We start from the raw sequence: 24,504 nt of genomic DNA on the forward strand, positions 1-24,504 counted from the left end.
GTGCCAAGTGTTGATGCTCACTGAAATACTTAGGAAACGTGTAATCGTAACGATTTTCCATACATGAAACAAAAAAATGTAAATATGCCTTTAGTGATTCACAAGGTACAAAATAATAGAAATGGCATACAGTTACAAACTCGTATTACTTACCGAACGTAAAGTTTCTCAGCGAGGTACCCTGGTTGAAGCTGCTGTGAGCACGGCAAGGGCAAAGAGGACGAATCGGACGCCCTTTTGGCAGAGGCAGGAACTATTTACTTCCTGTAATATGCTAAGTCTCTGGTAGGTGGCAGCACATGTGTTGCCGGTGGATTTCTAGATATGTTTGTTCTCAAGTGGAAGACGAATAACACGCTAGTAATTTTTACGTGCACTAAACTTAAGTGATATTATAATTGATGTTAAAGGCGTCACATAGTACTTCCTGTTGCTCCTATGATGTTTCATGGACCTGTTTCGCTACAGTGCCAAATTAGTTTTACGTTTAGTGCACGGACCATACGATATAGTTCAGTTCAGAATGTTTGTACATAAACAATTAATCACTTTCGTAAGCAAAACGAGTGAAACCTGATTTTACAGTTTCCCGACAATATTATGAATGCTGAAGAAAATTCCAACACTAAATCTGAAGCACAGGCGCCAAATGAAGTTACTGAATTATTTCAGAAAAAGAAAAGGTCGTCTAGCTCAGAGAATGGCTCACCGAAACGAAAGAAACATAAGACCGAAAAGCATAAAAAGAAGAAACGTGAATCATCATCGGAATCTGTATCGCCAGATAGTGATTCATCACTAAGCACAAGTTCATCTTCTACGAAGGAGAAGAGAAAAAAACGGAAAAAGAAGAAACACACAAGAGAAAAGAAGAAGAAAGTGAAGAGAGAGAAGGAGAAGAGGAAAAGAAAGAAGGAAAAGAAAAGGAAGAAGAGGCAAAGCAAGGACGAAGAAATCATTGGACCAGTTCTACCAGAGGATGCAGTCAAAACCTCGCCGTCTGTTGACACGATTTCACAGACCACTTGCAGATCTATGGCACCAATGACGAAAGAAGAGTGGGAAAAGAAGCAGAGTATTGTGCGACGAGTATTTGATGAAGAAACTGGAAGATACAGGCAAGTTGTTTATTAATTAGAAGTCAACATTGTAACATACCAGTGATAGAATCTATGCTTGTAGCAGAAACCCTAGCATTTCTCGAGGCTCTATGCAATCAGTTATACTTGGATTATACATCTTATTTTAGCCGCCGCAAAAAAGTTTAGTCGTTACACACTGTTGAAAGTAAACCTTGCAGAGTTGTGCTTCTTTCACTAAAGATTTCTGCATGTATATTGTGTTCCATTTAAATAGCATTGTCCTGGAAATTAAATGTTCGTATGCATCCATTAGTCTCCTTCAAAATTATCTCGTTTTCAGGAATCAGAAATGAGTTGTCTCTCAGTTTGGTGGCTGACCATTTATGTTGTCCTTTCCGTTGTTGTTGTTGTTGTTGTTGTTGTTGTGGTCTTCAGTCCTGAGACTGGTTTGATGCAGCTCTCCATGCTGCTCTATCCTGTGCAAGCTTCTTCATCTCCCAGTACCTACTGCAACCTACATCCTTCTGAATCTGCTTAGTGTATCTCTTGGTCTCCCTCTACGATTTTTACCCCCCACGGTGCCCTCCAATGCTAAATTTGTGATCCCTTGATGCCTCAAAACATGTCCTACCAACCGATCCCTTCTTCTAGTCAAGTTGTGCCACAAACTTCTCTTTTCCCCAATCCTATTCAATACCTCCTCATTAGTTACGTGATCTGCCCACTTTATCTTCAGCATTCTTCTGTAGCACCACATTTCGAAAGCTTCTATTCTCTTCTTGTCCAAACTAGTTATCGTCCATGTTTCACTTCCATACATGGCTACACTCCATACAAATACTTTCAGAAACGACTTCCTGACACTTAAATCTATACTCAATGTTAACAAATTTCTCTTCTTGAGAAACGCTTTCCTTGCCATTGCCAGTCTACATTTTATATCCTCTCTACTTCGACCATCATCAGTTATTTTACTCCCTAAATAGCAAAACTCCTTTACTACTTTAAGTGTCTCATTTCCTAATCTAATTCCCTCAGCATCACCCGACTTAATTTGACTACATTCCATTATCCTCGTTTTGCTTTTGTTGATGTTCATCTTATGTCCTCCTTTCAAGACACTGTCCATTCCGTTCAACTGCTCTTCCAAGTCCTTTGCTGTCTCTGACAGAATTACAATGTCATCGGCGAACCTCAAAGTTTTTACTTCTTGTCCATGAATTTTAATACCTACTCCGAATTTTTCTTTTGTTTCCTTTACTGCTTGCTCAATATACAGATTGAATAACATTGGGGAGAGGCTACAACCCTGTCTCACTCCTTTCCCAACCACTGCTTCCCTTTCATGCCACTCGACTCTTATAACTGCCATCTGGTTTCTGTACAAATTGTAAATAGCCTTTCGCTCCCTGTATTTTACCCCTGCCACCTTCAGAATTTGAAAGAGAGTATTCCAGTTAACATTGTCAAAAGCTTTCTCTAAGTCTACAAATGCTAGAAACGTAGGTTTGCCTTTTCTTAATCTTTCTTCTAAGATAAGTCGTAAGGTCAGTATTGCCTCACGTGTTCCAACATTTCTACGGAATCCAAACTGATCTTCCCCGAGGTCGGCTTCTACCAGTTTTTCCATTACCTTTCCGTTGTAGCGATATGTAATTGTGTCATTATTCTAGTGCACTGAAGTACTTGTGTGTTCAACAAACCTTTTGTGGTCCTTGGCATATCCACATTGGTGTCTGATGTGGATGAACATACTTTAGACTATTTTTTTTTGTCAGTGATGGCATAAAATAGGCAGAAAAATTTGTTGATATGTGTGCAAACTATGCAGAGCACATTATATTTACTACTGTTTTAAACAAGCCGGGTAAGATTTAATGGCCCCATTGCATTTTAAATATGCTTATTTACCTTATATGTAACATAATATGAACAGAATTACACATCAAGAGATTTGCCAGTTGTGTAGTACAGATTTTCTGAATTTATCTTTCATTTTTAATTATTTACAAAAAAAGAGCATTTAATATGAAATGAATAACAGCCTCAGATTATATTGCAGATGAAATCTGTTTGCACAACTGTTATTCCATGTTAAAGTTTATTGGCTTCACCAATTTAGAATAAAATTTTCTACTCCAACCTAACTTTGACATTGGTCAGTGCTACTGATTCAATAGTCATTCACGTACCATGATTAGTAAACTGCATCATGATAGATAGCCTTCTCGGACATGGGACATGTCAAGTTATATGTTACAGGCAGAAGTAACCACTCCTGGCTACTTCTGCAAAGTAGAGCAATTACTTCATATATATATCAGGAGAAAAGCAGCTAAGGTTTGGAAAAAGCTAGTACTGTTGTGTCTCCTGGACTGTGTTATTTCTCTCTCTCTCTCTCTCTCTCTCTCTCTCTCTCACACACACACACACACACACACAGATGTGTATATAAAAACGATTGAAAAAAAAAATTGCTGACTACTTAAATTATTTCATGTTCAAGAATTCATCTATGGTGTAGAAGAAGTTGTTAAGAAGAAACATCTTCCGTTTACATTCGAAAGCACATCACATCCGTACTCTGCAAACCACCAGGAAGTGCATGGCAGAGGGTACATTCCAATGTACCAGTTATTAGGGTATCTATGTGTTCCATTGATGTATGGAATGCAGGAAGAATGATTGTTTACATGCCTGAGCCATGCATGCTGTAACCAATCTAATGTTGTCCTCACAAACTCTGTGTGATCGATACATAAGGGGTTGTTTTATTTTTGTAGATTCATCATTTAAAACCAGTTCTTGAAACTTTGTAAGTGAGCTTTCTCGTTATAGTTTATGTCTGCTTTTGAGATTGTGCCGGTTCAGATTTTCAGCATCCATGTGACTTTCTCCCAAAGGTCAAACAAATCCGTGACCATTTCTGCTGCCCTTCTCTGTATAGGCCTATATTCAGTGCTCCATGTTAGTCCTACTTAGTAAAGGCCCACACACTTGAGCAATATTCTAGAATGGGTCACACAAGTGTTTTGTAAGTAATTTCGTTTGTAGTCAGGTTGCATTTCACCTGTATAAACTGAAGTCCACAACCTGCCTTACCCACGAGTAAGCGTATGTGACCATTCCATTTCATATCCCTATGAAGTGTTACACACAAGTATTAGCATGAGTTGGTTGATTCTAGTGGTGGCTCATTGCTATTATAGTCATAGCATACTACATTTATTCGTTTTTTGAAGCGCACAGTGTTATGTTTCTTGCAGTGGTGACTCATTGCTATTATAGTCATAGCGTACTACATTTTTTCGTTTAGTGAAGTGCACAGTTTTATGTTTCTGTATATTGAAAGCAAGTTGCCAATCTTTGCATCACATTGAAATCTTATCCAGATTTGACCAAATATTAATGCAGCTTCTTTCAGACAGTACTTCATTATAGGCAAATGAATCATCTGTAAAAATCTGAGATTACTATTAGAATTGCCCTAGAAAATTATCCCATAAGACAACAATGACTGAGACTGTGCAACTTACAGACTTCGGTATCCCCAAAGTTGGCAATAATTCTTATGACAAAAGAACCGAGCCTAAACATTTTAAAAAGTCTGCTAATTGGTTTTTCCACCTTTAAGTTGTCATCAGTATGCATACCTATGACATAAAAACTTAGAACTTTCTATGCTGCTAATTATTTCTTGTGGATAGGCCTAATAGAAAGTAGGATAATAAAGAAACGTCATTTACTATATTCTTTGTTGATGTTTCCTTGCATGACTTCACAACAATGCTTTTAGTATCTGGAGACAAGACTAATTCCTCCTCCTGATTCAAGTAAAATGACATAGCATTAACATACAGCAAGAAGAGTAGTGGACCAAAGATCGAGCACTGTGATATTCTCTTTGTAAATTCTCCACATGCAGTTTATGTGGAATTCCATTTTGTATTACATGACCAGTCTAAGGAGACTTCTGCATTCTGATTCTTAAGTGAGAACTAAACCAGGCATCTGCTGAACTGTGTGTTCCATAAAAACTTCACTTCTCTAATATTGTGACTGTCACAATCAAATGCTTTCAATAAGTCGCAGAAAATTCCAACTGATTATATTTTATCATTTAAAAGATTTCATTAAGTATCCAGCAAATGTATAAGTAGCTCACTCAGTAGAGTGGCCCACATCAACGAAAGCGTCGAATTACACCTGTCTGCTTTGACCCGTGAAATATGGTGTTATAGTGTGTGACATCATTACGGCGTGGAGTTTTTGAGTTGATTGTATTTGTAGATGTCATGTTGTTGTATTTGATGGTGCCCTCTGGCGGTGTATGTGGGCATGCTGAGTTTAACATGTGGTATTGGGTTAATCTGAGTTTTAGTTGTCATCGTCCTAATGTGGTTTTGAGTTTAGGTACTTGGTGTTGTAATGTGTGTTGTGGAAGTGTTTTCAGTGAGTTATTAAGATTTTTTTTTATTATGTAGACCTATTTGGAATTTTTGTTACATCTGATTAGTTTGGTATTTGTTGTGTGGAAAGATGTCTACCTAATTTTCTTAATTGCTTTTATGTTAAGTATGGACATGACAGTAACGTTCATGAGGTGTATCATTGCAAGTTGTTGTTGGTTGTTTTTGGGGAAGGAGACCAGACAGCGAGGTCATTGGTCTCATCGGATTAGGGAAGAATGGGGAAGGAAGGCGGCCGTGCCCTTTCAAAGGAATGATCCTGGCATTTGCCTGGAGCGATTTAGGGAAATCACGGAAAACCGAAGTCAGGATGGCCAGACGCGGGATTGAATCGTCGTCCTCCCAAATGCGAGTCCAGTGTCTAACCACTGCGCCACCTCGCTCGGTATCATTGCAAGTGAGATGGGTGATAATATGATGTCTGTCATACAGTTTCTGCAGATGTTCGGTCTTATTACTGAATGTGTTAAGTGTCCCATTTGTGGCGACAGCATATGGTTGACGAGAGTTCCAGCAGCTCGGGCCAGGGACACACATCCTACCCTAAATCCCCAATTTTCCACAGTTGTCCCATTAGTTTCATTTTATTTTTGGAGTGAAACGTTATTGTGTAATTTTTATTTTTGTTTGCGTTCATTGGCATGGTGTGTGTGTGTGTAGTGACATTATTGTTGTAATTTTGTATACGACCGAAGTAGCTGTTTCCTCCATATTAATGATGTGGTTATTACGTATGGTTGGTCGGTAATAACACACACTAAGTATTGAATATGCATTTATTAATCACTGAGACAAAATGAACAAACATGGCAGAAGAACAAATTACACACCGAGAAGAAGCTAGGACAGAGCAGTCCAAAGAAATAAGAGTGCTCCGCACCAGGGACGCCACAGTGCTCCCCCCCAGTAGTGCAGAGGACGGCGGAGGGAAGCTTCATCACACGAATTCATAATGTTTGTGCCAGCGTGGCGGTTATACGTGGCAGCCGGCATGAGAAGTAGGTGCATCAGAATCAGCGGTGCAAGGGTCCCTTGGCTCCAACGGCCGAAGGCAGGTCGGCAGCATTGGGAGGCAGGTCGGTGAGTGACCACACCTGTTTCAGTTGATTACCAGGCACAGTCTGTGGTCATCCGTGTGGGTGGCTGACGAACGTGTTCGCATTGTAACGTAGCATGTGGTGAGGGCTGAATAAGGCGGCTGCAAGGCTGCTCACACAGTGTCATCCTGCAGCATCACAGAGTCGCACGAAGCAAGGTCCTTGTGAATGAACACAGGCGGGGTGGAGTGAGGGCATGGAAGAGGAATGTGGAGGCGTGCGTCGTGCGTACGAACCCTTTCAACCAGAGCGGGAAGATCCACAGTAGCAGCTGACGATATATCCTCAACGAACTCAGCCAGAAGGAGGAGGAATTCGCCATATAGAATCTCAGCGAGCGTGGCGTTCAAGTCTTCTCTATGGGCTGAGCGAATACCCAGCAGGACCCATGGGAGGGCCTCGGAGCATAGACCACTGTGACAGATAAGTGTGGCCTTGAGTGTGCAGTGCCACCATTTGACCAGGCCGTTTGCCTGCGAGTGGTAAGCCGTGGTGTGAAATTTGGCTACGCTGCAGAGCCGTGCAAGGAGAACAGACTTAAACTGGCATCCCTGGTCAGTCGTGAGAGACAGGGGGCAGACAAAACAAGCAACCCATGCCGAGGCGAAAGAACATGTGATGGTCTCGGCCGTGATGTCAATAAGAGGGACTGCCTCGACCCAGCAGGTCACACGGTCGATGATCGATAAGATGTATCTGTAACCCTCGGCAGGGGACCAACGACATTGATATGGACGTGCCAATGACACCCCTTTAGAATGTCAAACTTGCCCAGTATAGGTTGAACATGCCTGCCAACCTTGCTGTGCTGGCACGGAACACATGCATTGGTCCAATGCAGCAGTTGTGCTTCATGCCGGGTCAGACAAAGCACTCCATAACCAGCCGTGTCATGGCTTGTGTTCCAGGGTGGGCCAAGCTGTGCAAGGCAGTAAAGACCCCGTGACGAAGGGCGGTAGGGACCAGGGGGCGGGATGTACCCGTAGAGGTGTCACAAAGGACAGGGGTCATCAACCCGTGTTGCCTATTGGACTGGACAGAGAGCAATGACTCATTGTCTGATACTATTCGCTGTATATCATCGCCTTCGGCCTGAAGTCGGGCGAGCTCTTCCAGATTCAGTGGCGTGGTTAGTGCGCAGATGCGGGAAAGGTAGACCACCATTCCATAGATATAGCACGCATCGGAAGAGTGCTGATAGATGTAGGTCATATGGCAGAAACACCTCAGCGGAAGGTCCTTAGCAGGATTATGAATAGTGTCTACAAGTGGCTTATGATCTGTATAGATCGTGAAAGGTTCCTCGAGGTTGCTACGGAAATGTTTAGTCGCCTCGTACATTGTGAAGAGCTCACAGTCGAAAGCCGACCATTTACACTGGCTGTTAGTCAGTTTCTTGGAAAAGGTTGTGTGGAGTCGGTGGTGTGCTGTTGTGAAACAGCACCCACAGCTGAGTCACTGGCATCGGTAGTGATCGAGACACGGGCCTCAGGATCAGGGTGGGCGAGTGTGGCGGCCTTGGCGAGGGCAGTTTTAATGTTACCAAATGCATCGAGTGTGGGTTTGGTCCACTCCAACTTCCATTTCCCAGTGGTGTTGTTGCCGGAAAGGGCGTCAGTGAGGGCCATTTGGACGGAGGCAGCCTGAGGAATATGGCGGCGATAAAAATTATCCTTACCCAGAAAACAACGGAGCTGAGCATAATCCTCAGGGAGAGGGAGATCAAGTACGGTTTCGACATGGGAGCTCGCCAGTCGGAGGCCGCTAGCAGAGACGGTATGGCCTAGGAAGGTCACTGATGTGGAACACAGTCGAGATTTATCATGGTTGATCACTATGCCATTGGCAGCAAGGGTCGAATGAACCGCATCGAGATGAACTTGATGTTCCTCAGTGGAGGAGGAAAAGATTACTATATCATTTAAGCAAGCATAAGCAAGTGGCAGCGGGAGCAAAATGGAATCAATGAACTGCTGCTATGTCTGCACAGCATTTTTCAATCCATAAGGCATGTAAAATTATTCAGATAGTCTGAAGGATGTGATGATGGCAATCTTTGGAATATCTGGTGGATGCATAGGGATCTGATGGTATGCCTTGGAACAATCTAAAAAAATTTCAATCGTATAGTAATTGTGTGAAATCCTGTACATGAGGAATGGGGAAGTTATCGATAATGGTGCGAGCGTTAGGGGACCTGTACTCCCGCACATGCATAAGGTGCTGTCCTTTTTAGGAACAGGGTGAATGAGTGAAGACCAGTTGCTATCGGAGGGGCGGAGGACACCTGAAGCCAGCAGAAGCTGAATGATCTCCTTGGCACAGAAAAGTTTGGAAGCGTTAAGGTGCCTGGCCGTATAACGTACAGGTGGGCCATTGGTGGTGCGAATCCTATGACAAGTGCCATTACTGATGGCCGATACTCGCGAAGCGGGGTCAGCAAGAGGGGTCAAGAAGGGATCCACAGGCAACGTCAGTTCAGTGGCCTTGATGAACCGAGGTGGCGTAGGCGGGGCGTCAGCTGTAGTCGACAATGGAAGGTGTCTTACAGGAGCCACATGGTGTGAAGAATCAGGAGGGGCATGTGGGTGCGTCTTGGAGACTCGTCTTCAGTGATGAGAGAGAACAACAGTGGGCGGTGGAATGTTCGACACTGGAGCAGGTTGGTGAGAAGACATAGTAGAGGCATGTGTTGGATCGCCTCATTGTGGTTCTGCATATAGACGACGTATTGTACACCGTGCATGTGGCAACTCATCGGAGGTAGGAGGTAGAGGCAATGCGGGTGCATAAGGCAGTGTTCTGGATGCGGAGTTCGTCAATTTGTGAGCGAATGTCCGACAGGTCAGAGAGCCGTACAGTAATGCGTTCGAGTAGGGATGCACATGTGGAAAGTCTAGCCAAGGAGGCAGAGAGCGAAGTCATGCTGAACTCGTGTGAGCACAGAACAATAGAACCAGACACAGTAGAGCCAGAGGCAGAATGCAGTGGCTTTCAGGTCTGGTTAAAGGTCGTAATGATGCAGGAAATGCAGCCCGATCACAGGGTTCATCCATCGGCAACGTGGAAGGTCCGAGGGAAGGTGTCGACCGGCGATAGGCGAAGTGACATCTTGATTGAGCCACGGACCGCAATAGGAGAATGATTGGTGGCGATCAAGGCAAAGGTAGTTGGTGAAAGTTTGTCGCCAGCGTGCTTGGCCAGGATAATGCTAACGTCGGTGCCAGTGTCGACGAGAAAGCGATTGCCCAATGACAAGTCTGTGGCACAGAGGCATCGTGTTGCTGAAGTCGGACGGTAGGCACCGTGAAGGAATGTTCCGGGACATGGCGCCTAAAAATGCCCGCTAAAATCATTTGGGTAGGTGCAAGGCGTGTGGCAATTGCGGGCAGCATCCCCGAAAGTAGCATGGAACCAGCACAGCGGGTAGGCCAATGGTGGGGCGGTGCAGATGGGGCGATGCGGAGCGGAAGGGAGCCGCAGCTGAGTGTGTCGGGGCCGGTAGCAGATTTGGCTGCTGCTCATGCGAGGTCAGCGGCTTTCAGGAGGGCACAGGCAGTAGCTCCTCCCGTAGGCCGCTAGATGGCAGCTCCTGACTGGCAGCTGAGGTGCCGATGCGAGCACACTGGCCTCTGCCAGCAGGGTGCGTAACTGAAGGTGCAGGTGTGCCAACTGAGGGTGATCGAGATGTCGTCCATGACAGGGGCGTCAGTGACAAATGATAGTATAAGCCCGATCTGTCATGCGTAAATGAACCTCACGTGGATTGGTGACATGAGGCAGTAGATGAAGTTGCAGATACAAAGGATTTTGACCATCCACAATGTCCAAAGCACAGTGTTAGGTAATGCTTGATTGTTGATTAATGCACCTAGGCGCAGCCAAAGCTGCGAAGGAGTGCAGTCGTTGAATTGCTCGTCGTGAATAATGTGGTGGATACCCTCTGCTGGAGGGTGAGAAAGGCACTCGATGAGCAGTGCTTTTGCCGTCGAATACTTGTGCGAGGCGGGTAGTGAGAGAAGCAAGTCACTGATGAGGTCCGGATGAGCTTGGAGGTGACTCACCTGCCAGACAAAATGGGCGTTGTCATCCGAAATACCGTGGATGTCCAGAATGTGATCCACTAAGGCGAAACAAGTCTTAGGGTTATCTTTTCACAAAGCAGGCAACTTGGGAAACCTGCTGCAACACATGTTGAGGCAGCACCAGCAGATGGAGATCCACGCGAGCAGAGCAGGACGCCTCCGACACCGGAAGTGCGGTAGTGGTGAACAGTGCGTCGCCCGAGGTCTGCATGAGGGGTTGGCTGCATGCAGCTTGTGGTGTAGAGAGGGGGGTGGGGGTGGGTGTAAAAGTCGGCACGGTGTGTCCAAACTGCAGGCCCGACGAAGAACACGGCGCGGGTGGAATGGCTGGTGCCATTGAAACAATGGGCGGAAGGGGCTACGGCGCAGCCATGGGAAGGGGGGGAGGGGGGGGGGATGCCCCGGAAACCAGCAACCAGCATCGGCGGAACGGCTTGCGCCATTACGAAAATGGGTGGAAGGTGGTCATGGTGCAACAGTCACGAAAACCGGTGTGGGTGAGGCGACCGGTGTCGCTGCAATGAAGTGCGAGGGTGGGGGGGGTGGGGTGAGTGGCGTACTGCGACACTAGACATATAAGAATGTGCAACCTCGTGCATAGAAATGTTCGATTCACAGTTCTGGAGCTTCGTCGGCACGTCAAACCATCCCGAAGGAAATGGCGTCGATGAAGGATAAACCGCAATGTCTTTAACTGGAAGATCGTCCACAATGTCGTTATGCGGTGTGCACTGTCCATGTTGTGGCTGTTGTTGTGCTGCCATGCTAGATGGTGGCCATGTTGAGCCAGTTATGGTTAGGTGGTCGCCGGCTTGGCCAGGCATAAATAATTATTCACTTTTAACCAAACTTGCATTAGGTACACTTGACCACTCGTGGTCGCAGGCACAGTTAATACGGTGCGTGACACTCGCACTGAAAGACACTGGTAGATCCATTGTGGCGGAAACAATGTGGGCTGGCACATGAAGTTCGCAAATGATGAAAACAAGCACAAAATAACTTGCGATGAAATGACGCCAGTGTCGGGATCACCACTGTGGTTATCATGTATGGTTATTTGCTAATGACACACACTAAGTATCAAATATACATTTATTAATCACTGAGACAAAATGAACAAACATGGCAGAAGAATAAGTTACGTGCCGAGACGAAGCTAGAGCAAAGCAGTCCAAAGAAATAAGAGTCAAAGATAGGACACTGTGCCAGAGACTCCATAACGTCATGGGTCAGTGTAAACGGGTGGAATTGGATGTTTCTGTAATTCCAGTGGCCCTGTAATAATCCAAACTTGATTGGCAACATAATCAACCCATTATTACAAATGTTGGTTACAACCCTGGAGTACATTGTCATCTCAAAAATTTTAGAAAATGGCACTCAGTGGTAGTAATTGACGCCTGTGGAGTCACCCTCTTTACAAATAGGTCATATGATGCCATAGTTCAGTCTGTTGGAGGAAACACCATGAATTACTGATGCATTATGTGAGTGAATAAGAATGTTACAAATTATAGTGTCACAATTTTTAGTGTCTTAATGGGAGATGCAATCCATTTCATGAGCACTTTCACTGTTTAGAATCATGGTGACCTTCCTTATATTTCAGATGAGAATCTAAGATTAATTTTTATTTCACTAAATAATTAACCTCTCTGTTGCTTCTTCAGTGTAATGTTTTGCTTTCTTTTCTGAAGTATTTGTACCAGTTTCCTCACTTTTAAACGTAATCTGCTACACTTGATGTGTCATTTACAACGCTCCTGTTCTGTTTAATATAAATAATGTCATCTTCTATGGCTTCTTTCTCTGCCTTTCTGTTAACTATAGTCGATATTGATTTTATTGTATTGTCTTAGCTGTCAGTTTCAGATAAGATGTGCACACTCATGGTATTTTTAAAAACTTTTCTTAATGTGTCACAGTACTTTTAATAATAACAAAGCCTTTCTGGAACATTACTTGTTCTGGCAATGCTATACATGCCCCATTTTCATTGTGTAGAGCTTCTGGTACATGTAGTGATCGAAAGTTTCTTTAATGACTCCTCATTATTATATTTAATTATCTTTTTAGGCAAACTACTTTCAAAAATGGTCATTTTTAAGCTTTCTTTAAAATATTTAGTAAATTTGTCAGTAACCAGCCTCATTGTTTTCATTGAGTTTTTCTAAACTATACTTGGAGCTTGTAAGTTACGTAATGTGGCTAACTGTGTATCAAGCTCTTACAATCTATTTACCACAGGATAGGCATGTGTTTCATCTTCCTGTTGTTGTATGTCTACATCATCTATAAGATTACTGTTATCTTGAGCAACTCAGGTAGGGGATACTACTAAATTGTAAGTGGCTAACAGTAGCACTAGATCACTCTTTCAGTCAGATTCCTTCAAGAAATATACATTAAAATCAGCACACCTTAATAACCACTTCTTTTTGTCTGATAGATAGCCTACTAAACAAAGAATTTATGTAACTTTCACAACCACTATCAGCTGTCATATAGACCTACTGCTAAAGTCTACATCTATCTAATAAAAATGTAGGCTCTCCTGGAATTCACATTTCTGAATCCAAATATTCTGAAAAATTGTAGGAGTAGCTGATAAGGAATTATTTTAATTTGTTTGTGTATATATGTAGATTGTCAGTTTCCTGCCTGACTCCCACCGGCATCGATGTTGCACCATAATATAGAGAAACTCATGTGAACCCATAAGAGGAATGCTTAATTCATAAGGAAATTTTTTCTACTTAAAGTGTTGTGATTGTGAATTGCACCATTCATTCTTAATTAGTTCATTTATTAATCACAAATACTGTTAGAGAGAGAAATTATTGGCATGTGAGTAGTAATGGCGGCAGTGGTGGTGGTGGTGGTGGTGGTGGTTGTAGTTGTAGTTGTAGTAGTAGTAGTAGTAGGTGATTTGTGCATGGATCACATTTTACAATGACATTAGACACATCATATTCGTACAGCTTTAAACATATGTGAAATTTGTGTGTACATTAACTGTGGCCAAGCAGTTCTAGGTGCTTCAGTCTGGAACCGCACGACCGCTACGGTCGCAGGTTTGAATCCTACCTCAGGCATGGATGTGTATGATGTCCTTAGGTTAGTTAGGTATAAGTAGTTCTAAGTTCTAGGGGACTGATGACCTCAGATGTTAAGTTCCATGGTGCTCGGAGCCATTTGAACCATTTTGTACATTAACTGTAAAGACAACAACACAGCAAAATATGTGGGAATAAAGGAGATGACTCACTGAAAGGCAGAAGTGCTGTGTCGGCAGGGACACAAACGAAAGGTACAGAGCTTTGCTAACTTTTGGAATGAAATTCCTTTCTCAAGCATGTAAGAGAAAACACACACACACACACACACACACACACACACACACACACACTGTAAGGCTCCTCACTCTCCCACGAGATACTCCCCACCCCCCTCACTGCCTCCCGCCTCTCTCTGTCCCTCACTCCACCCCACCCCACCCTGCACTCCCACCTCACTCCAACAAACTCACACTGGGCCAGGAAGGAACCGTGTGTGTGTGTGTGTGTGTGTGTGTGTGTGTGTGTGTGTGTGTGTTCCTCAAGCTTGAGAAAGGAATTTCATTCCGAAAGCTAGCAAAGCAAAGCTCTGTACCTTTCGTTTGTGTACCTGTCGATGACATAACGCTTCTGCCTTTCGGCGAATCATCTCCTGTATTCATTATTCTCAACCAGAAATTTCCTTACATTAAAACACAACATAAACCTGTTTTTTACACAGAGAAATACTAATTACTAGCATCGAAAAGACATTCCCACAGGTAAAAGCAAAACACATAAAAAGTTGTACTTGTAAGCTATACTGCAGAAAAATTAAACAGCAATTTCATATAATTATGTATTTTTATGTAAATATATATTTTGAAATGAATTAACACCAATACACCGCCGGCAAACTTGAGCATTTGATGCCATGTGGCGTCTTTGAGCCATTGTGCTAGATGACGACGTTCATAAACAACCTGAAGCTTCTAAATCATTACTGATCTTTTACTAGAAAATGATAAAACAGTTCTTAGATTTTTTTTTGGTCATCAGTCTACTGACTGGTTTGATGCGGCCCGCCACGAATTCCTTTCCTGTGCTAACCTCTTCGTCTCAGAGTAGCACTTGCAACCTACGTCCTCAATTATTTGCTTGACGTATTCCAATCTCTGTCTTCCTATACAGTTTTTGCCCTCTACAGCTCCCTCTAGTACTATGGAAGTCATTCCCTCATGTCTTAGCAGATGTTCTATCATCCTGTCCCTTCTCCTTATCAGTGTTTTCCACATATTCCTTTCCTCTCCGATTCTGCGTAGAACCTCCTCATTCCTTACCTTATCAGTCCACCTAATTTTCAACATTCGTCTATAGCACCACATCTCAAATGCTTCGATTCTCTTCTGTTCCGGTTTTCCCACAGCCCATGTTTCACTACAATACAATGCTGTACTCCAGACGTACATCCTCAGAAATTTCTTCCTCAAATTAAGGCCGGTATTTGATATTAGTAGACTTCTTTTGGCCAGAAATGCCTTTTTTACCATAGCAAGTCTGCTTTTGATGTCCTCCTTGCTCCGTCCGTCATTGGTTATTTTACTGCCTAGGTAGCAGAATTCCTTAACTTCATTGACTTCGTGACCATCAATCCTGATGTTAAGTTTCTCGCTGTTCTCATTTCTACTACTTCTCATTACCTTCGTCTTTCTCCGATTTACTCTCAAACCGTACTGTGTACTCATTAGACTGTTCATTCCGTTCAGCAGATCATTTGATTCTTCTTCACTTTCACTCAGGATAGCAATGTCATCAGCGAATCGTATCATTGATATCCTTTCACCTTGTATTTTAATTCCACTCCTGAACCTTTCTTTTATTTCCATCATTGCTTCCTCGATGTACAGATTGAAGAGTAGGGGCAAAAGGCTACAGCCTTGTCTTACACCCTTCGTAATACGAGCACTTCGTTCTTGATCGTCCACTCTTATTATTCCCTCTTGGTTGTTGTACATATTGTATATGACCCGTCTCTCCCTATAGCTTACCCCTACTTTTTTCAGAATCTCGAACAGCTTGCACCATTTTATATTGTCAAATGCTTTTTCCAGGTCGACAAATCCTATGAAAGTGTCTTGATTTTTCTTTAGCCTTGCTTCCATTATTTGCCGTAATGTCAGAATTGCCTCTCTCGTCCCTTTACTTTTCTTCTTAGATACCTGATATGATTTGTTTTAGTTTGTAATTTTAAATATATGGATATGGTGCAATAACCATGTTAGTCATTAATGAAATTTTCTTGAATGGTATCAGATTGCTATTAACTTTTTGAAATGGTCATTATTGTTTGAATCTGAAAGAGTTGTGACTGTACAGATCTGTTAGTAAGCATTTTAAAGCAAAATTTAATTATTACTTTCATATTCAGAAATCAATAAGATTTTTTCTTTTTTTGTTATTAGTGAAGAAATATTCTTATCTTTAAGTGATTTGTACATTTATTTGTTTAAAAAAAATTGCTTCATTTTCGTAACTGTTCATGGCTGAATAGTATAATTGTTGATGACTAAATAATGTATCCACACATGAGGTCAAAGAAAGCATTCATAGATTCTTTGGTTGTCCTAGTAACAAGCAAAGACTGTGATTATAATTTACATGAACATTGAATTATGTGCAAAAAAAATTTCCTTTCAAAAATAAAATGTTTACACTCAGTGCTAATCCGTTTCAGAGATAGTCCTATTTTATGTGTAATAGTTGTGTTACATATTTATCCTTTGTTTTATTCCCTTGTTTAATTATTTTGTTTTATTGGTATCTGATCCTGCAGTACAATTTTTGCAAAGTGAATCCAAAATTAATATTTATTGTTGTATGTTGTGGTGGGAAAAGGAAGATCAGGAGTCAACTATTAAAATATTACAAAATTTAGATTTAATCAGAGTGTTGTAGATATCATACATGTGGTGTTAATATCAGCGTGACGAAGGTTTTGTCCCAACAGTCATCAGGTGGCTACTTGTGGAAGTGTTGTTGAGATAATTTGTGGCAGTCAGTTAGGTGTGGTACATGGTTGAAGAGAGCAAGGATCAGTCTCTTTCTTCTAGTGATGTTAACTTATTATTTTTGTTGTGAGTCGCCTGCAAGACATGCCCTGCATGAAAGTGGTGTTTGTAAATGACCTGTAATAGATTGATTTTCTTTTTTTACGGAGGTATGTGGTGGATTTATTAAGTATAGAGAACCTGTAGGGCAGCATGGTATGGTAGTGGAAACTGATGAGCCAAGTTATGATAAGTAGAGGTGAAGGAGGGGGCATGATGAGATTGTGGGTCTTTGGGCTTGGGGTGCTTTTATTTCGGATGTGGATTCTCTTCCTGATGTTGTCTTTCTGGTGGTTGAAAATTGTATTAAGGGTGTTTTGGTTTCTCTAATGGTTCAAATGGCTCTGAGCACTATGGGACTTAACATCTATGGTCATGAGTCCCCTAGAACTTAGAACTACTTAAACCTAACTAACCTAAGGACAGCACACAACACCCAGCCATCACGAGGCAGAGAAAATCCCTGACCCCGCCGGGAATCGAACCCGGGCGTGGGAAGCGAGAACGCTACCACACGACCACGAGATGCGGGCTGGTTTCTCTAATAGAAGAATATGTTTCAGGTGGAATTGGTTCTTATACGGGGTTAACAGATGGGGTTACAACCACCTTGTCGTGGACTACACCTTGGAATTTTAAGACTATGAGACTGGGGCCTGTACAAATACAACTGAGTGATGTTGAAGAGCTGTAAAATCTGTTCCAGGGAGGGACAAAAGCAGCTTTTCATCCTGTGGGATCCTTGATTAATATTGCTGGCAGAAGTGTGTTTCTCGGGGTTTCTGTATTTTCCAGAGGATCATGAAAATGAGTAGGATGTGGGTTGTAAGTTCAATGGAAGAGTGTGTGTATTTTTTATTTTTTGGGGTGGGGAGGGGGAGTTTTCTGTTGGATTTGTTTCATGCATGCCATTGATGTTTTTATTTTGGTTCGTTTTTTAATAATTCAATTTTTTAAATTTATTGTTAAATTGTGTAATTTTAATATGTTTGATTGTTTTTCATTACCGTTCGGTTTGATCGTGAGTTTCAGTCTCTCTTTTATGGAAAAATCTGTGTCTGAAAGTTAGATCTTTTGTTTAGTTAAAGTAGTTATTGATGTCTAAGTTAAGATTTATAAATTTTGTAATTGAAAGTTACAATATTGGTAATTTTTTCAGTCCATTGGTTCATTTCTTTGTTATGTTTACGTAGTATATTACATTATCAGTGCTGGTTTAAGGGCCAAGTGACACAACTGGTGCGTGGGGTTCCAAACTGGGACTCTGGTGCTCAAGTGCAGAATTTTTATACAGTATGAAATGTAATTAGTAGCAAAAACTGTCATGGCTGAAAGTATAACACTTGCAGAAACAAAAAAGGCCCATTAAAAATGGTTCTGCAAATGAGCCATTTGCAAGATAATTGCCAATTTGTGGTTACGAGCCTCCAGTGACTTCAGTATCAAACATTGTCCAAGTTGGTACAAAAGTGTTTGATATGTAAACATTTCAATTAAGCCCTTACGTAATTGACCTCGAGTTTCAACTGGAGCATACATTAACAATAAAAACAATTACAATTTGCTGTACACTTGCATCTGTTAACAAAGGTGTTCCATGTGATATTCTGGCATTTGGACACAACCCTGCATTCATGTCTGCTGTGAGTGATCACCTCATAAATTTTGACAAGCCTACAGAATTCACTGTTCCAGTTCTTCATCTGTATCAATGAAAGTGATGTACACACCACTTCTAGGATGGCTCCCAGACAGAGAAATCTGGAGGAGTGATGTCAGGTGACCTTAGAGATCTACCCATCTTGGACCATATTGATGCCTTAGTTGTCGTCTTGCATCAGCAGCAAATTGTGCCTGTCCTCCAACATGCGTGTACCACATTCTCCAATGATGCGCTAGGTAATGTAGGCCATAGATGAAATTTGAGCCCAGTTATGTTATGACTTAATCAAAAAGTTTACATTTAAAATACATTTGTACTAACTAGGGCAATATTTCATACTGAAGTCAATGGTAGCTCGTTACCGTACATTCACAATAATTTTACTGACAGATAGTCTATGGACTCATGTTTGCTGGAACATTTTTTGCTTCTGCTGCCATATACTTTAACAGTGTCAGTTTTTGCTATTAGCTGTGATTCATCCTGTAATAACAACTTTTTTCCACAAAAGCTTTAAAAATGTCAAAAATTACTTTTAGTGGAAATGTGAACTGTGCCCTCTCTTAATATTTAGTATTGGAATAAGATTTAGAAATTGATCTTTGTTACAGAGGAATGTGTATATAGTACCTTTAAAATAAGAAACAGCCCTCTGTCATGATCATTAGATTTATTTATTTTTAAAGGTTTTGCCAAGAGTTCAAGGAAAGGCAATTTATGATGCCTGTGAGAGGCAACTGGAGGGGGAGGTGGGGGCAAATGATACGTCGCTTGTTAGAGGAAAAATGTTCTGAAACCAGGACTTTAAATTATTATCGAAGTGGTATCAAGTATAATTACTTTCATAAATTTTGGTTCTCAGCATTGTTAGCAGCCTTTCCAACCGAGTGAGGTGGTGCAGTGATTACCACACTGGACTCGCATTTGGGAGGGCAGTGGTTCAAATTCGCATCCGGCTATCCAGTATTAGGTTTTCTATGATTTCCCTAAATTGCTCCAGGTGGATGCCAAAATGGCTCCTTTGAAAAGGACATGGCCAGTTTCCTTCCCCATCCCTTCATAATCTGAGCTTGTGTGCCATATCTAACGGCTTCACTGTTGACAGGATGCTAAACTCTAATATTCCTTCCTTCCGGACTTTTCAGTTGAGATATGTAGGTCAACCGATGTTTTTGATGCTGTGTTTCATTAGTCTCAGTGATTTTTAGCTCTCTGTATTGGTATTGGCATTTTAAGTTGAACAATACAACTCAACTGGTGTTTTCAATAACATCTTGTGTTACTTTTCATGATTTGTTTCTGTGTGCATTGGTATCACCTTTTGACTCTTTCTAATGCTTTTGGTTTTTGGCTTTCTGTATGGATATCAATGTTTTAAGTTGACCTAGATAACTCAACTGATGTTTCCAATACTGGATTTCGTTCTTGCAATTTTTCATTGTATGTGTTGGTATTACTTTTCAGCTTTTTCTGTTGGTATCCGGTTTTTATTGGTATCCGTCTTTTAATTTGAACTGTATATATCAGGTGATGATTTCGATAACAGTTACAGTTAGTTTGCACTTATTTTGTGTTTTTGTGCATTTTGGAAACTAATATTGTATTGTGTTTCTGTGGTTGTTTCATCTTTGTATATTTTACTATTATAGAGATTTTGTGGTTGTTATTTTAAATTTTAGATGGTTCCCACTCAAAACCCTCAATTTCCTGTGGTTGTCCTTCAATAGTATTAGAATTTTGTGTGATTCTGTATTTTATGTTTATATTTTTGCGCTATGATAACATGTTACATTATTGGTCGCCATTTTTAAACCATGTTTATGTACCATCTTGGGGTTTAATATAACATCATTGGTATAGGACACTCTTGGTTATCCTACACTGCACCAGCAAACACAGTTTTGCACATATTACTATTTTTTTCTTCTACATTCTGAGCACTTATCTTGGTCTTCCATTCTACCTTCTTCAGGATATATTGGTCTCAATAGGTGCTTGAAACAGAATGAGAAAACTGTTCTAACACAGAAACAAAAACTTGCAATGAGTAGCTGTTTACTTTGAGTTTAGTTTACAGTTTTATTATAAAGGTTTGATGTGTAGCTTCTGTATTGTCTTTAATGTTGTATGGACACACTAATTCTAAATAACAATTTAGTTCTGAATAGTGATGTTCTCTCTCAGTTTTTTAATGCCGACAGGGAATTTGTTGTGGAATCTTGCCAGTTAGATGAAGCTGTGTTCTTTGTAAGTGATAGTCATTCCTACACCTTGTAGTATAATTATGTATGTCACTGTACAACAAAGCAACACAATTTGTTTTTACATGCTTGATTATTTAAGTATATAAATAGTGTAGGACCAATTAACATGTTTAGTTCTTTTAATGCATTTTTAAAGGATTGTCTTGTTAACAGATCAGTTGTGCACCTAACCGCTTCCTTCTGCAGTTTCACCAACTTTTGAATATGTTCCTTTACACCAAATTCCGATGTTGGAGTACAATATGATAGATGCGAGTAAATCAAGTGGAATAACTACAGTGTTTGATACTGCTTCGCCAACTCACAACCAAACTGACGCCTTCCAATCTAACCTAGACCTCAAGCTTCACTACAGATCAGTATGTCGCCACAACCTGCAAACCAGAAACAAACAAATATGCAAAAGAAATATTGTCAGTGTTATCTTCTTGTTCTGTTTGTGCAAATACGATGTTGCACGCCACATTGTCATTACCTCATGGGAAGGAGTCAACTTCTGGCATCAGTAGATTTGTTTGACCTGAACATTCCATACTACATAGTCTGTAGTGCTTTGTAATTTACATTTTTTTTTAATAATAAGAATATGATTCTACTTATTTTTAAGCAGATTTCATGTTGTGTTGCTATCAGCACCATCACCTAAGAATTTGCAACACCATGGCTCATTTGGAACTGAGTCCCCAGTGTTTAAACTGTCATTTGACTTAGTGTTTTGTTTGCATTGGAAAAAAAGGCAAATATTTTTTTCCCACTGAAGTATGTGTTTGCAAGGGTTATGTTCAAAGAAGAACTATCTTTCAGCTCTTCTCTCAAATTAGTAAGTTTGATCATCCCAAGGTTCCTGAAGAGGCTCGTCCAAGATGTTGGGCTATCACCCTGGACAATATTCTTACTTTATACTTCTGTAGAATTTGTTTTTCACTGTAGATGGATTGTCCCAGAAGATTATGTGATAGTACAGTATTGAGTGAAAGAATGCTGACAGTCCTGTCTGTAGGTGAACACAGTGGAGAGATTTCTATGTATGAAACAACCAGAATTGAGCTTTCTCGCTAACTTGTCCTGTGCTAGCACCACCTCAGTTGATTATCCATATTTGAGCAGGAACCTTGGGACTGTATGGATACATCAAGCTAAAGCATGTCACTGGTGGAGGCAAGGTGTCCTGAATTATTCTCCCGAGTAAGTGTTTAGACCTCCTACCTATTGTGCAGTAAACTGATAAAGTGTGACTTCTGATAGGAATGCATGTAGCTATCACTAATAAATGAAGAACAGAGATGCCATCAGAGTGAGTTTATTGAAAAGAATTACAGTGAACTTTACAAGAAATCTACGTCTGATAATAACTAATATAATTAATTCGAAAATGGAGAGCACACTATCTGCTCAAAAGTACCCAGGTACCTATTAGTTGACATTAATATGGGGTGTGTCTTTACGATGTCTGGAACTTTGCTGGAGACACTTTCAATTAGGTGTATGAATGTGTGTGGAGGGATGGCAGCTCATTCTTCCTCGAGAGCTCAAACCGAATAAGGTAATGTTATTGGATCCTGGAGTCTTCAGTGAAGTTAATGTTACAATTGATTCCAAATGTTTTCGTATGTACATCCTTGCAACTGATATTCTGCGAGACTTTGGCCGTTCACTTATGAAATAAAATGAACCACTGTGTACACAATTCCTCCACTGGTAAATATCTATGAAGTGGCTTCCATAGAATACTGTAAGAGTGGTGATGTGTCTGCGACCATCAACTACCAACTGACTGAGTCAGTTGAGAGGGTTGTTCGAGTATATTTCTTGTTGGACAGGTACAGCTACTTCATAAGACACAAAATGATACCTGTAGATAGTTTCCTTTCTTCTTTTTTTGCGAGATTTTTGGGGTCTTAACAAGAAATGTATGTTTCTGGCCATAATATAATACTGAATGTTGGTGATTGTGTGCCCAATGATTTGCATTTAACGAGCTGTGTGGTAGGGGACAGTTGCCATGCAATCGTAATTCTTTCACGAGCACCACATGTTCGCTTAGTTGCCTCTTTTGTAGGTATGTGCACTGCCTTATGAAGTATGGCTGGTGCACACCGGTAACATTGACCCCCCTCCCCTCTCCCCTACCCCCAACTACTGCAATCTGTCAATCACAAAGCAATTTTAATTGAATTATAGCTACCCGTAATGTAGCAGGTGGAGCAAGACTCTAAAATTATCATTCTTCATGAAAATGAGTATGTCTTTGTGTATGAGGAATTCTTTAATGAATGCAAACTCTGTACTCTGTGCCCCCTGAACCCTCATCCCCCCCCCCCCCTCCCACTCACTCTGCCAATGCCTGTGTGTAAGCTACATACACTGCAGATAGTGACCACTTCAGCCAGCAGTGGATGGTGTTCCAGACTGCAGGCTGTTGTACTTCCATTTCCTTGTCTCCTAAACATCACCACCCACCTGCCTTATCCGCCTGCCCTAATGAGCACAGGTAGGTTAAGCAAATAATGGCTTTTGTTTAAATTGTGAACTTGTAATAAACAGCATCAAAATTACAAGCATTTTTATTGCCTTTAATTATACTTATTGATCTTCTCCTCCTCCCCCTTCTTCTTCTTCTTCTTCTTGTACAGCTCAAATGTCTTCTTTATAATTATATTTGGCCATAGAACAGATGTAGATGTCCATCTGATTATATAATTCTTGGAGGCAGTGCTAATTTCAGTGGCATAGGAAAACAGTGCATCATAATCATGAAATAGAAGATAGCCCGTCCATAGTAACAGGAATTAATTTGTAAGGAGAGATCATCCTTTCATGACCGAGCGAGGTGGCGCAGTGGTTAGCACACTGGACTCGCATTCGGGAGGACGACGATTCAATCCCGTCTCCTGCCATCCTGATTTAGGTTTTCCGTGATTTCCCTAAATCGCTTCAGGCAAATGCCGGGATGATTCCTTTGAAAGGGCACGGCCGATTTCTTTCCCCATCCTTCCCTCACCCGAGCTTGCGCTCCGTCTCTAATGACCTCGTTGTCGACGGGACGTTAAACACTAATCTCCTCCTCCTCCTCCTCCTCGTCCTTTCATTACAATAAGTTATTGTTTGCTTTTTATTGTTTTTGCTGTAGTAATTTGAGTAAAGGCAGGTGCATTATTTCATTGATCTCATATGTTACAGGCTGATAAAAGGAGATGGTGAAGTCTTGGAGGAGATTGTGAGCAAGGAACGCCATCGTGAAATTAATCGACAGGCAACAGTGGGTGATGGAGCTTTCTTCCAAGCTAAACTTGCTACACTGCAGCCTAAATAGTAATATATTGTACTGTTGGATAGCTATTTCATTGTATATATCACATGTTATAATCATTAAGAAGTAACTTGTGAAGTACTTCTTTTCATTCACACATATTGTAATTTCATCTCCATTTTGAAGATCAATAGCATTTACACACATATTACATTTGAGAATAATTTGGTTACAGATTATTCATTTCTTTTTTTTTTTTTTTTTAAAAAAAAAAAAAAAAGCTCATACCTACTATTCCATAAAGTAACTTTGTGGGATTCTGTTCAAGTACAAAAATATGATAATGTGTAAAGACTGAGTTTTATTCGCAATACTTAACAAGTAAATGAGTGTGAGAATGTATGTATATGTTTTAGAGTTGAATAAATTAGTCTTCATTGTTTTGGGAA

General features: G+C 41.1%; 2 protein-coding genes across 3 annotated transcripts in view; one reads left to right on the top strand and one right to left on the bottom strand.

Annotated features, from left to right (window-relative positions):
* LOC124545973 (fructose-bisphosphate aldolase) overlaps nucleotides 1-292 on the bottom strand; it is a 136,450-nt gene extending 136,158 nt beyond the window's left edge. For both annotated transcript variants that reach the window (XM_047124939.1, XM_047124936.1), the window contains exon 1: nucleotides 154-292. The gene's annotated coding sequence lies outside the window, so the exon portion shown is untranslated. The remainder of the gene's footprint in view (nucleotides 1-153) is intronic.
* LOC124545974 (ADP-ribosylation factor-like protein 6-interacting protein 4) lies at nucleotides 271-24,504 on the top strand. Its single transcript, XM_047124940.1, has 2 exons — nucleotides 271-1,118; nucleotides 23,986-24,504. The coding sequence occupies exons 1-2, from the start codon at nucleotides 601-603 to the stop codon at nucleotides 24,116-24,118; spliced, it is 651 nt and encodes a 216-aa protein (XP_046980896.1). The 5' UTR covers nucleotides 271-600; the 3' UTR covers nucleotides 24,119-24,504.

This window comes from Schistocerca americana, chromosome 8 (assembly GCF_021461395.2).
Source record: "Schistocerca americana isolate TAMUIC-IGC-003095 chromosome 8, iqSchAmer2.1, whole genome shotgun sequence".
Lineage (NCBI taxonomy): Eukaryota > Metazoa > Arthropoda > Insecta > Orthoptera > Acrididae > Schistocerca > Schistocerca americana.

Excerpts from the sequence above, each read along its gene's own strand:
- LOC124545974 (XM_047124940.1), top strand. The coding sequence starts at position 601 with ATGAATGCTGAAGAAAATTCCAACACTAAATCTGAAGCACAGGCGCCA. Across the intron at positions 1,119-23,985 it reads GAAGAAACTGGAAGATACAG|GCTGATAAAAGGAGATGGTG; the intron begins GCAAGTTGTTTA and ends CATATGTTACAG.